Source organism: Mesoplodon mirus (assembly GCF_964341445.2).
Source record: "Mesoplodon mirus genome assembly, chromosome: 13".
NCBI classification, from domain to species: domain Eukaryota; kingdom Metazoa; phylum Chordata; class Mammalia; order Artiodactyla; family Ziphiidae; genus Mesoplodon; species Mesoplodon mirus.
In genome coordinates this window covers 28945985-28960077 of record NC_138989.1, presented here as the reverse complement: position 1 = coordinate 28960077, position 14093 = coordinate 28945985, and the positions used below count along the sequence as shown (strand labels likewise).

The following is a 14093-nucleotide window of genomic DNA, read 5'->3' as shown; positions in this document are numbered from 1 at the left end:
CAGGGACTTGGGAGCCATCCTTTTGAAACATTAGCCTAACTTACAGGGAGCACCTGGCTTCAGGCTGCAACCCTACCTCCTTTGGGAATGAGAAATATATTTCTCCTTTGGACAAAGACAAGTAGTGAACTCAAGTGGCCACTCCAATTGCTGGGTGAACTGAGGATGAGCTCTGACAAGTGGTGCTGTCAGTCCTTTCACTTGACATCCGGGTCTCGAGGGTCGCACCTGCCTGGCTACATAAAGGGTTGGATTTCGTGGGGTCTTTGAACCACACAGCGGACTGCCTGCGAGGGGCCTCACGTTCTGGTTTAAGGCCTTTCCACACCTGCTGCTTCCCTACCGCCCCCCGCCCCAACTCCGCGGAGAGACTTGTCGGGCTGGTGGGACACACTGTTCCTTATCCTTCCCAACAGTGGGAACCGGCGTGGCTGGAAGGAGCTTTGGGAGAATTTGGACCACCTGACCAGTAGGAATGAGCCCCGCCCCCATCTCTGCAGTGGCACCAGGGGCCCCGCCCCCGCCCCGCCTCACCGCCGGCACAGCTACTGCCAGTCCCTCTGCGCAGCCTTTGTGCCGCCGCTCTCGTGATGGGCGGACGCCCAGTCCCGACCCGCCCACTCCCTGAACTGCCCACACACCGCGTCCACACGCCCCGCCCCCAGCGGAGCGGAGCATCTGGGGCCTGGAGCACCCTGGGCCGCGCTCTGCGTGGGCGGCGATGAGGGTCTGGAGCTCGGAGCATGTGTTCGGGTGAGCCGACTGCGGCCACAGTGACTCCATACTGGCCTGGGCCTGAGCCGCGGCCTCCGGGAGGGCGGGCTCTGTCCCTCGTTGGGCTGCGCTGCGGGCAGTGACCTGCAAGGGCCTGGGGTGGGGGGACCGCGTCTTCGCCCCTGCTGTCCTGGCCTCACCTCGCGCGGGGCTGTCACAGGGGGTGGGGGCGGGACCCACCGAGTGACTGATCACGGCCTCCAGAGGGATCCGGCGTGGGCACCTGGGGGCTTTGGCCCTGAATGCACTGTGGGCACTGGAAAGCCTCCAGCTGATGAAAAGTGCCCTCGTGACCTAGGCGGTATCTTCTCTTGTCACTTCATCTGTGACACTCTGAGCTCATTCTTTCATATTTTTTAAAGGAACTAAGATTTTTAAATTCCTTGATCCCACTTAGAACAGCATTTCGTTGTTTAAAAAATACTGCATGAAATAGAATTGTCATCCTTTGAACTTTTCATGTAAAATTATAATGAAAATTTATCAGTGGCTTAAAAACCTCCGAAATTGAGCTTCCCTGGTGGCGCAGTGGTTGGGAGTCCGCCTGCTGATGCAGGGGACACGGCTTCGTGCCCCGGTCCGGGAGGATCCCGCGTGCCGCGGAGCGGCTGGGCCCGTGAGCCGTGGCTGCTGAGCCTGCGCGTCTGGAGCCTGTGCTCCGCAACGGGAGAGGCCACAACAGTGAGAGGCCCATGTACCGCAAAAAAAACCCTCCGAAATTATTTTAATGAAATCTTTACACTTGATGGGATCCAATTTTAGTGTTGAGTTTTGTACAGCCTGCAGCCTGTAGAAAAATCTCATCTGGGGTTCCATTCCCAGACTTACTCCAGAGATTTTCTCAGTTCTCCCAAAGATGGGACATGCCGGGCACCATCTGGATGCAGAGGGGACAGGTTAAGTTCCTGCAGATGGTGAATGCCCAGGCTGTGCACCTCAGGCCAGGACTGCCCTACAAATTCAGGAAATGTTGGTCGACAAGCAGAAGTGAATTGTCAGCTGTGAAAAGTCACTATTGATAATATTCACCCATTTAAATCATACAATTCAACGACTTTTAGTAAATTTACATAGTTGTACACAGCTCCATAGTCCAGTTTTAGAACATTTCCTCATCCTACAAAGACCCCTCATGCCCGTCTGCAGTCACTCTCCACTCCTCTCCCCAGCCAGATCAGTATCTGCTTCCTGTTTCTATGGATTTGCCTTTTCTGGACATTTCACATAAATGCAATCATACACCAAACCGTCTTCTGTGTCTGGCTGCTTTCACTTAGCATGATTGTTGAGGTTCATCCGTGTGGTAGTGTGCATCCTTGCTTCAACCCTCACTTCATTCATTTTGTGTCCGTGGCATGTAGTAGGTGCTCAGTGAGGGACCAAGAAATATCCTGGGGAGCAGATGTCCTTTGAAATGAGGGCGACTGTCCACCAGAGGAATTACCGTCAACCCGTGAGCTCCTGTGGACTGGGCACAGATCTCCCATTGATGTTTGAACTTGAAAGCCAAGTGCCATGATGAGAATTGACAAATGTGGAAGACAGCTGGGGGGAGGTCACGCGGCTGCCAGGGCGGGTGACATGATGCTGTGTGGCAGCATCACATCTGCAGGACGGTTCAGATTTGGAAGCCTGGCTTTCTAGCTGAGCTTCCCGTGGAGTTTTCCCCTTGCTTAGTCCCTTGAAATCCCTGATTGTTTTCCTCTGAGGATTACACACCTTTTTCTTTCTATACTTGTTTTCTTTTTATATGTTTGTTGAATATTTAATTGGAAATAATAAATTTACTCTTGAAAGGCCAAAAATAATCAGGCACAAAGACTTAAAAATTTTTTTTTATTGAAATACAATTGATTTACAATGTTGTATTAGTCCCCCCCACCCGCTGCCGCACCACAGACATGTGGGATCTTAGTTCCCTGACCAGGGCTCAAACTGCACCCCTGCAGTAGAAGCATGGAGTCTCAACCACTGGACCACCAGGGAAGTCCAACAATGTTGTATTTGTTTTAGGTGTACTGCAAAGTGATTCCGATTATACACACACACACACACACACACACTCTTTTTTAGACTCTTTTCCATTATAGGTTATTACAAGATACTGAGTATAGTTCCCTGTGCTATACACAGGTCCTTGTTGGTTATGTATTTTATATATAGCAGTGTGTATACTTTAATTCCCAACTCCTAATTTAATTCCCTCCCTTCCCCCTTTGGTAATGGTAAGTTTGTTTTCTATGTCTGTGAGTCTATTTCTGTTTTGTAAGTAAGTTCATTTGTATCATTTTTTTTTAAGATTCCACATGTAAGCAATATCATATGATATTTGTCTTTGCTTGACTTTTACTTCACTTGGTATGATAATCTCCGGGTCCATCCATGTTGCTGCAAATGACATTACTTCATTCTTTTTTTATAGCTGAATAGTATTCCATCGCGTACGTATACCACATCTTTATCCGTTCATCTTTAGATGGACATTCAGGTTGCTTCCATATCTTGGCTATTGTAAATAGTGCTGCAGTGAACGTTGGGGTGCATGTATCTTTTAGAATTATAGTTTTATCTGGATATATGCCCAGGAATTGGATTGCAGGATCATATGGTAACTCTATTTTTAGTTTTTTTGAGGAACGTCCCTACTGTTTTCCATAGTGGCTGCACCAATTTACATTTGCACAAACAGTGTAAGAGGGTTCCCTTTTCTCCACACCCTCTCCAGCATTTGTTATTTGTAGACTTTTTAATGATGGCAGCTCTGACTGGTGTGAGGTGGTACCTCATTGTAGGTTTGATTTACATTTCTCTAAGGATTAGCAATGTTGACCACCTTTTCATGTGCCTATTGGCCATCTGTGTGTCTTCTTTGGAGAAATGTCTATTTAGGTCTTCTGCCCATTTTTGGATTGGGTTTTTTTGTTGTTGTTATTGAGCTGTATGAGCTGTTTGTATATTTTTGAAATTAATCAGTTGCATAGTTTGCAAAAATTTCTCCCATTCCATAGGTTGTCTGTTCGTTTCATTTTGTTTCCTTTGCTAGGGCACGAAAACTTTTGAGTCAAGTTTTCTTCCATGGTTCACACGCCGAAGAAACCCTGGGCACTGGAGATCAGACAGAGCTGAGAGCAGTATAAACTCCCACAGAAATGGAGAGCCCTTTGGTTTAAAGTAGATTAAATAGTAGTGGAAAATATAGGACCGAAATACAAACATATAGAAAGGGGCACTTAAAAATTAACAGGCTGGTAAATGCAGGTTTATAAATCCCATCCTTACAGCATTGACTGAGGTTTCAGGTGGACTATAACAAAATCTTTAATAACAGCCAGTATGAGTAGATTCCCAGCAGAGTCAAGTCTGTACACTGCTTGGATTCCAGCAGCTCCCAGGAGAGGTCTCTAGTAGGCAGTGTCCCTCTCAGGGAAGTAAGGAGGAGAGGCTGCCCTAAAGCAGGCTTGCTCTCTGGCCAGGAGGAGGGAACCCCCTCCCTTTTTAAATAAGAGAAATGGAATGTTACAGGTAGGAGGTGAAGTGCCCACTGTCCCCTCCTAGTGCTGTTCCCTCCTCTCTCTCACAGGCGGTCATGATTGTGAACCTGGTGGGTAGCCTCCCGAAGGTATATATTCCATAAACAAAATGTAGTATTGTTTGTTTTTTTAAAATAGAAATCACTGGCACCATCTTGTATAGATCTTTTCAGTTTCCCTTTCTTCTCAACAGTGTGTTCCTGAGATCTGTGCATGTGTGTGTGTGTATCTATTTGAGATCTGTGTGTATACATGTACACGTACACATTTGTATCTCAGCCATATAGTATTCCAATATTCCATTTATTCCATAAAGAATATGTCACCATTTTTTCTTTCTCTTATTGAAGGGACATCGTTTCCCCCTTATTACAAATCGTGTTGTGGTGACCACTCCTGTGTATATTTCTGGGTCACTTAATCAAGGACATTTACTTAGGCCAGAAATCCTCAAACTCGTCAGCAGTAGGACCTCTTTACACTCTTAGAAAATATTGGGGACCCAAACAGTGTTTGTTTATGTGGGTTAAATCTACTAATATTTACCATATTAGAAATTAAAACTGATAAATTTTAAGATATTTATTAATTTATTAAAATTAACAGTAATAAACCCATTACATTAAGGTAAATAACATTTCTTAAATTTAAAAAACCTGTAGTTTCCAAAACCCCTCGAAGTAGTAAGAGTGGCACTGTTTTGTTTATTTTTTCCCAATTTCTATAATGTCAGGCTGCATAGACACTTTTTTATTGTCAACAGATTTTATTTTTTTTAATTTTTTTAAAAAATAATTTAATTAATTAATTTTTGGCTGCGTTGGGTCTTCGTTGCGGCACGCGGAATCTTCGTTGCAGCATGTGGGATCTTTCATTGCGGCACCCAAGCTTCTCTCTAGTGGCACATGGGCTCCAGAGCCTGTGGGCTCTCTAGTTGAGGCACACAGGCTCAGTAGTTGTGGTGTGCAGGCTTAGTTGCCCTGTGGCACGTGGGATCTTAGTTCTCCGACCAGGGATCAAACCCGTGTCCCCTGCATTGGAAGGCGGATTCTTTACCACTGGACTACCAGGGAGGTCCCTGCATGGACGCTAACTTGATGGTCCTGTCGGCTTCTGCATTCAGTGTTTGCAGTCTGTTGTTTTGGTTGAAGTAAATTATTAAAATCCAGCCTCACACGGTATGTGAGTAAAACCTAGTTGGCAAAGGTATTTCGAAAGTCTTTAAAAATAGTCATGGCTGTTCTTTGCTACTGCTACGAAACAAGCAGTAGTTTCTCAAATTAATTGCAGTGTGAAATCTGACACCACGAGGACCAGAGTAACTGGCCCGTCTCGTACTTTGAATGAGTCCTTCTCCCATGTGATCTGTGACGTCTCGCACTGGTCACTTGGCTGTGTGGGTCACCGGGTACAGTGTGGGGCAAGCAGCAGGCCCATGGTAGTGATGCAAGTTTTCTAAAATTCCAGTTTTCACTTAGAAGCTCAAGTTTTATCTTTGGCAGCAAATGCCATCAGGTGTTTTCCTCCAAGTGACAGGCTCACTTCATTCATCTTTGAGAAAATGCCTGTCCGACACCCACATCTGAGTGACCACAGTTTGTGGTCAGTAGTTTCAAGGAGAAGTGGTGGCTGGGGAAGCACAGTAGCTGAGCTGCCACCCATGTGGCCGCCAGTGCTTCCCGACCAGCAAGGCCTCCCGCGTCCTTTCTGTGCCCTCCCTCAGAACCAGGGATCCAGGTGTAGTAAAATGAGTCCTTTTACTCTCTCATCAGGGATGGGCCCTGAGTGCACAGCTCAGCAGTGACCACCATGCAGCCTTGGCCCGGCCGTCACTCCTGGGGAGAGGCTGGCAGTTTGTGGTCTGACTTGGGCTCCTACAGCTTTGGCTGATGTCATGCAGCCAGAAGGGCAGGCCCTCCCAGCAGCGCCCAGGCTCCCGGAGGGGCCAGAGAGCCCAGCTTTGCGGGCCTTGCTCCAAGAACCACTGGGCTGGCCCTGGGTCTCTTGGGGTCTGAGCACTTTTCCTTCATCTTTTTTTGTTTAAACATATATTTATTTTATTTCATTTCATTTCCATTCCATTTTATTTTATTTTTTTTTATTTCATCACGCTGGGTCTTAGTTGCGGCAGGTGGGCTTTCTTTTTTTTTTTTAATAAATTTATTTATTTATTTATGGTTGTGTTGGGTCTTCACTGCTGCATGCGGGCTTTCTCTAGTTGCGGCACGTGGGGGCTACTCTTTGTTGCGGTGCGTGGGCTTTTCATTGCAGTGGCTTCTCTTGTTGCGGAGAACGGGCTCTAGGTGCATGGACTTCAGTAGTTGTGGCACGCGAGCTCAGTAGTTGTGGCTCGTGGGCTTAGTTGCTCCGTGGCATGTGGGATCTTCCCAGCCCAGGGCTTGAACCTGTGTCCCCTGCATTGGCAGGCGGATTCTTAACCACTGCACCACCAGGGAAGTCCCCACACAGGCTTTTTTAGTTGCAGCTCACGGGCTCCTCAGCTGTGGCCTGCAGGCCCCTTAATTGTGGCATGTGAACTCCCAGCCGCAGCATGTGGGATCCAGTTCCCTGACCAGAGATCAAACCTGGGCCCCCTGCATTGGGAGAGCAGGGTCCTAATCACTGTGCCACCAGGGAAGTCCCTCCTTCAATTTTTTTTTGGACTCATTATTATGCACATTATGCAAGAGTGGAGACTGGAATAATGAGTGCAGTGCCCTCCTGCATGCTAACGGTGCCTCTCACAGATGTCTGGTCTCATGCACCCCCATTTCCTGCTCCTTCCCCTGGGTTGTTGTAGGCAGGTCCCAGGCACTCTGTGTCCTCACCCCACTTCATATTTCCGACATCCTCGCTGAGCGTAGAGTTGCCTTGTTCTTCCTCACCAGTGCCCCTGAGTGGGACCAGCAATTGCCCCCTCCCTGGCTGCCAGTCCAGACGTGCGCCCCCAGCCCCCAGTGCTGCTGCTGGCCCGTTCCTGCAGCACGGGCACGGAGCGTGCTGGGGCAGCTCACAGGCCACCGTGCTCACCATTAGCCTCTGCCAAGGCCAGGGACCTTTATCCCGAGGATGAACTTCAGCAAGTCTCCCTTCTGCCTCCCCCAGGAGTGGGGCCCATTCACATGTCCACCTGCAGGCCTGGCTTCCAGCTCCCACATCCTCCTGACACTTGGCATTGCCAGACTTCTCAGCTTTTCCCAGTCAAATGAGTATTGGGCTATTTTCTTTAACCAAGAAGTGTGTGATACTGACTTGTGTACTTAAACCTTGTAATTTAAAAAATATTATTTTTTAAAATGAATTTATTTATTTATTTAGTTTTGGCTGCGTTGGGTCTTCACTGCTGCACGTGGGCTTTCTCTAGTTGTGGCGAGTGGGGGCTACTCTTCATTGCTGTGCACGGGCTTCTCATTGTGGTGGCTTTTCTTGTTGCGGAGCACAGCCTCTAGGTGCGTGGGCTTCAGTAGCTGTGGCATGCAGGCTCAGTAGTTGTGGCACACAGGCTTAGTTGCTACGTGGTATGCGGGATCTTCCCAGACCAGGGATAGAACCCGTGTTCCCTACATTGGCAGGCAGATTCCTAACCACTGTGCCACCAGGAAAGTCCCTAAAAAATATTATTATGTTTATCCTTTTCCTGCTTCATTCTGTTGATGTCTGGAAATTATTTTTTATGTGTTTTAAGCACGTTGTATTTAGTTGAAATCATCAATTAGAAAGATGCAAGGTTTCTATATAAAAGAAAGCATTGTGTTGGGCTTCCCTGGTGGTGCAGTGGTTGAGAATCCACCTGCCGATGAAGGGGACATGGGTTCGTGCCCCGGTACGGGAAGATCCCACATGCCACGGAGCGGCTGGGCCCGTGAGCCATGGCCGCTGAGCCTGCGCGTCTGGAGCCTGTGCTCCACAACGGGAGAGGCCACAACACTGAGAGGCTCGCGTACCGCAAAAAAAAAAAAAAAAAAAAAAAAGCATTGTGTGAGATGTGCTTAATACAAATGTATATCAACTTTCAGATAATTTCAAGTAATTTTAGAAGACAGACCCTATTCTGCCTAAAGTAATGATTTTTATGAGGACTACTCTGGGGACCTTGACTTACAAAGCTCACAGCTTATTTCACTGGGCAGCCCCCATCCCCCGCCTCTGCTTTCATGAGTATGTGGATTCTCCCTCCTTCCGCAGAGTTGTCGACTGCGCCCCTGACAGTTCTTTTCCTGAGAAGAAAGGCTTCCTGTCCCCTGCAGAGTGATCAGGACCAGCCTCATCTCTGCTTCTTTGGAGCTGGTGGACATGTTAGTGCAGTGACACGATTCCATGGCTTGAAAAAGCATTTCTTGGTTAAAGAGCAGGGCTTCTGGACCTGACAGTGCAGAGGCCGTGGGTGTGACGGAAAGATTGTGGAGTAGGGGCTGGGAGGCCCGGCTCTAGTCTGCATCTCATTGCTAGCTTTTTGACCTGGGATGAGCGTTTTATGAGGATAAAGTAAATTCATGGTCAATAAGTTATATTTAAAAAGGACATCAAAGATGAAACAAAAACCTTCAATATGTTCATAATCTTTGATGTTTAATTTAGTAATTCCATTCTAGAAATTTATCCTAAGGAAAAAGACATATGTTGAAAGGCTGGTGTGAACCAGTTTTCCCTGCTGCCTTCATTGTACAGTGAAGGTTGGATGCAATCAAAATAATCCGCCAGAGAAGATTGGTTCAAGATGGCAGAGTAGAAGGATGTGTGCTCACTCCCTCTTGTGAGAGCACCGGAATAACAACCAACTGCTGAACAGTCATTGGCAGGAAGACACTGGAACTCACCAAAAAACATAGCCCATATCCAAAGACGAAGGAGAAGCCACAGTGAAACAGTAGGAGGGGCTCAATCACAATAAAACCAAATCCCATAACTGCTGGGTGGGTGACTCACAAACTGGAGAGCACTTATACCACAGAAGTCCACCCACTGGAGTGAAGGTTCTGAGCCCCACGTCAGGTTTCCCAACCTGGGGGTCCGGCAAAGGGAGGAGGAATTCCTAGAGAATCAGACTTTGAAGGCTAGTGGGATATGATTGCAGGACTTCGATAGGACTGGGGGAAACAGAGACTCCACTCTTGGAGGGCACACACAAAGTAGTGTGTGCATCGGGACCCAGGGGAAGGAGCAGTGACCCCATAGGAGTCTGAACCAGACCTACCTGCTAGTGTTGGAGGGTCTCCTGCAGAGGAGGGGGTAGCTGTGTCTCACTGCAGGGACAAGGACACTGGCAGCAGAAGTTCTGGGAAGTTCTCCTTGGTGTGAACCCTCCCAGAGTCTGCCATTAGCCCCACCAAAGAGCAGGGTAGGCTCCCATGTTGGGTCACCTCAGGCCAAACAACCAACAGGGAGGGAACCCAGCCCCACCCATCAGCAGTCAAGTGGATTAAAGTTTTACTGAGCTCTGCCCACCAGAGCAACACCCAGCTCTACCCACCACCAGTCCCTCCCATCAGGAAACTGGCACAGACCTCTTAGATAGACTCATCCACCAGAGGGCAGACAGCAGAAACAAGAAGAACTATAGTCCTGCAGCCGGTGGAACAAAAACCACATTCACAGAAAGATAGACAAGATGAAAATGCAGAGGGCTATGTACCAGATGAAGGAACAAAATAAAACCCAGAAAAACAACTAAATGAAGTGGAGATAGGCAACCTTCCAGAAAAAGAATTCAGAAAAATGATAGTGAAGATGATTCAGGACCTCGGAAAAAGAATGGAGGCAAAGATGGAGAAGATGCAAGAAATGTTTAACAAAGACCTAGAAGAATTAAAGAACAAACACCTAGAAGAATTAAAGAACAAACAAACAGAGATGACTAATACAATAACTGAAATGAAAAATACACTAGAAGGAATCAATAGCAGAATAACTGAGGCAGAAGACCAGATAAGTGACCTGGAAGACAGAATGGTGGAATTCACTGCTGCAGAACAGAATAAAGAAAAAAGAATGAAAAGAAATGAAGACAGCCTAAGAGACCTCTGGACAACATTAAACACAACACCATTCGCATTATAGGGGTCTCGGAAGGAGAAGAGAGAAAGGACTCAAGAAAATATTTGAAGAGATTATAGTCGTAAACTTCCCTAACATGGGAAAGGAAATAGCCACCGAAGTCCAGGAAGCGCAGAGAGTCCCAGGCAGGATAAACCTAAGGAGAAACATGCCGAGACACATAGTAATCAAATTGACAAGAATTAAAGACAAAGAAAAATTATTGAAAGAAACAAGGGAAAAATGACAACATACAAGGGAACTCCCATAAGGTTAATAGCTGATTTCTCAGCAGAAACTCTACAAGCCAAAGGGGAGTGGCATGATATATTTAAAGTGATGAAAGGGAAGAACCTACAACCAAGATTACTCTACCCAGCAAGAATCTCGTTCAGATTCGATGGAGAAATCAAAAGCTTTACAGACAAGCAAAAGCTAAGAGAATTCAGCACCACCAAATCAGCTCTACAACAAATGCTAAAGGAAATTCTCTAAGTGGGAAACACAAGAGAAGAAAAGGACCTATAAAAACAAACCCATAACAATTAAGAAAATGGTACTAGTAACATACATATCGATAATTACCTTAAACATGAATGGATTAAATGCTCCAACCAAAAGACACAGGCTTGCTGAATGGATACAAAAACAAGACCCGTACATATGCTGTCTACAAGAGACCCACTTCAGACCTAGGGACGCAAACAGACCGAAAGTGAGGGGATGGAAAAGATATTCCAGACAAATGGAAATCAAAAGAAAGCTGGAGTAGCAATATTCATATCAGATAAAATAGACTTTAATGTTACAAGAGACAAGGACACTACATAATGATCAAGGGATCAATCCAAGAAGAAAATATAACAATTATAAATGTATATGCACCCAATATAGGAGCACCTGAATACATATGGCAACTGCTAACAGCTATAAAAGAGGAAATCAACAGTAACACAATAATAGTGGCGGACTTTAACACCTCACTTGCACCAATGGACAGATCATCCAAAATGAAAATAAATAAGGGAACAGAAGCTTTAAATGATACAATAGACCAGATAGATTTAATTGATATTTATAGGACATTCCATCCAAAAACAGCAGATTACACTTTCTTCTCAAGTGCACATGGAACATTCTCCAGGATAGATCACATCTTGGGTCACAAATCAATCCTCAGTAAATTTAAGAAAATTGAAATCATATCAAGCATCTTTTCTGACCATAACGCTATGAGATTAGAAATGAATTACAGGGAAAAAAACATAAAAAACAAAAACACATGGAGGCTAAACAATACGTTACTAAACAACCAAGAGATCACCGAAGAAATCAAAGAGGAAATCAGAAAATACCTAGAGACAAATTACAATGAAAACACGATGGTCCAAAACCTATGGGATGCAGCAAGAGCAGTTCTAAGAGGGAAGTTTATAGCAATTTAAGCCTACCTCAAGAAACAAGAAAATCTCAAACAATCTATCCTTACACCTAAAGGAACTAGAGAAAGAAGAATAGACAAAACCCAAAGTTAGTAGAAGGAAAGAAATCATAAAGATCAGAGCAGAAATAAATGAAAAAGAAACAAAGAAAACAGTAGCAAAGATCAATAAAACTAAAAGCTGGTTCTTTGAGAAGATAAGCAAAATTGATAGACCATTAGCCAGACTCATCAAGAAAAAGAGGGAGAGGACTCAAATCAATAAAATTAGAAATGACAAAGGAGAAGTTACAACAGACACTGCAGAAATGCAAAGCATCCTAAGAGACTACTACAAGCAGCTCTATGCCAATAAAATGGACAACCTGGAAGAAATGGACAAATTCTTAGAAAGGTATAACCTTCCAAGAATGAACCAGGAAGAAACAGAAAATATGAACAGACCAATCACAAGTATTGAAATTGAAACTGTGATTAAAAATCTTCCAACAAACAAAAGTCCGGGAACAGATGGCTTCACAGATGAATTCTGTCAAACATTAGAGAAGAGCTAACACCCATCCTTCTCAAACTCTTCCAGAAAATTGCAGAGGAAGGAATACTCCCAAACTCATTCTATGAGGCCACCATCACCCTGATACCAACCCAGACAAAGATATCACAGAAAAAGAAAATTACAGACCAATATCACTGATGAACATAGACACAAAAATGCTCAACAAAATACTAGCAAACTGAATCCAACAACACATTAAAAGGATCATACCCCATGATCAAGTGGGATTTATCCCAGGGATGCAAGGATTCTTCAGTGTGTGCAAATCAATCTGTGTGATACACCATATTAACAAATTGAAGAATAAAAAACTATATAATCATCTCAATAGATGCAGAAAAAGCATTTGACAAAATTCAACACCCATTTATGATAAAAACTCTCCAGAAAGTGGGCCTAGAGGGAACCTACCTCACCATAATAAAGGCCATATATGACAAACCCACAGCAAACATCATTCTCAATGGTGAAAAACTGAAAGCATTTCCTCTAAGATCAGGAACAAGACAAGGATGTCCACCTTCGCCGCTGTTATTCAACATAGTTTTGGAAGTTTTAGCCACAGCAATCAGAGAAGAAAAAGAAAAAAAAGGAATCCAAATCAGAAAAGGAGAAGTAAAATTGTCACTGTTTGCAGATGACATGATACTATACGTAGAGAATCCCAAAGATACCACCAGAAAAGTACTAGAGCTAATCAATGAATTTGGTAATGTAGCAGGATACAAAATGAATGCACAGAAATCTCTTGCATTCCTATACACTAATGATGAAAAATCTGAAAAAGAAATTAAGGAAACACTCCCATTTACCATTGCAACAAAAAGAATAAAATACCTAGGAATAAACCTACCTGGGAGACAAAGGACCTGTATGCAGAAAACTATAAGACACTGATGAGAAAAATTAAAGATGATACAAACAGATGGAGAGATATACCATTTTCTTGGATTGGAAGACTCAATATTGTGAAAATGACTATACTACCCAAAGCAATCTACAGATTCAGTGCAATCCCTATCAAATAACCAATGGCATTTTTTACAGAACTAGAACAAAAAGTCTTAAAATTTGTATGGAGACACAAACGACCCCGAATAGCCATAGCAGTCTTGAGGGATAAAGACAGAGCTGGAGGAATCAGACTCCCTGACTTCAGACTATACTACAAAGTTACAGTAATCAAGACAATATGGTACTGGCACAAACACAGAAATATAGATCAGTGAAACAGGATAGAAAGCCCAGAGATAATATCCACGCACCTATGGTGAAGTAATCTATGACAAAGGAGGCAAGGGTATACAATGGAGAAAAGACAGTGTCTTCAATAAGTGATGCTGGGAAAACTGGACAGCTACAGGTAAAAGAATGAAATTAGAACACTCCCTAACACCATACACAAAAATAAACTCGAAGTGGATTAGAGACCTAAATGTAAGACCGGACTCTATAAAACTCTTAGAGGAAAACATAGGAAGAACACTCTTTGACATAAATCACAGCAAGATCTTTTTTGACCCACCTCCTAGAGTAATGGAAATAAAAACAAACAAACTGGACCTAATGAAACTTAAAAGCTTTTGCAAAGCAAAGGAAACTACAAACAAGACGAAAAGACAACCTTCAGAATGGGAGAAAATATTTGCAAACGAATCAACGGACAAAGGATTAATCTCCAAAATATATAAACAGCTCATACAGCTCAATATTAAAGAAACAAACAACCCAATCAGAAAATGGGCAGAAGACCTAAATA

At 44.4% G+C, this 14093-nt stretch overlaps 1 protein-coding gene across 9 annotated transcripts in view; it reads left to right on the top strand.

Annotated features, from left to right (window-relative positions):
- The window catches only part of PRELID3A (PRELI domain containing 3A), a 100576-nt gene that overhangs the window by 24194 nt on the left and 62289 nt on the right, over positions 1-14093 (top strand). For 8 of the 9 annotated variants that reach the window (XR_014295730.1, XR_014295731.1, XR_014295733.1 and 5 more), the window contains exon 1: positions 677-753. The exons of the other annotated variant lie outside the window; for it this stretch is intronic. Coding sequence is in view for 3 of the 8 variants with exons in the window: in XM_082640736.1 (XP_082496862.1) it covers positions 722-753 (32 nt within the window). In the remaining 5 variants the exon portion in view is untranslated. Of the gene's footprint in view, positions 1-676; positions 754-14093 lie in introns of those variants that run through there. 9 annotated transcript variants of the gene reach the window in all.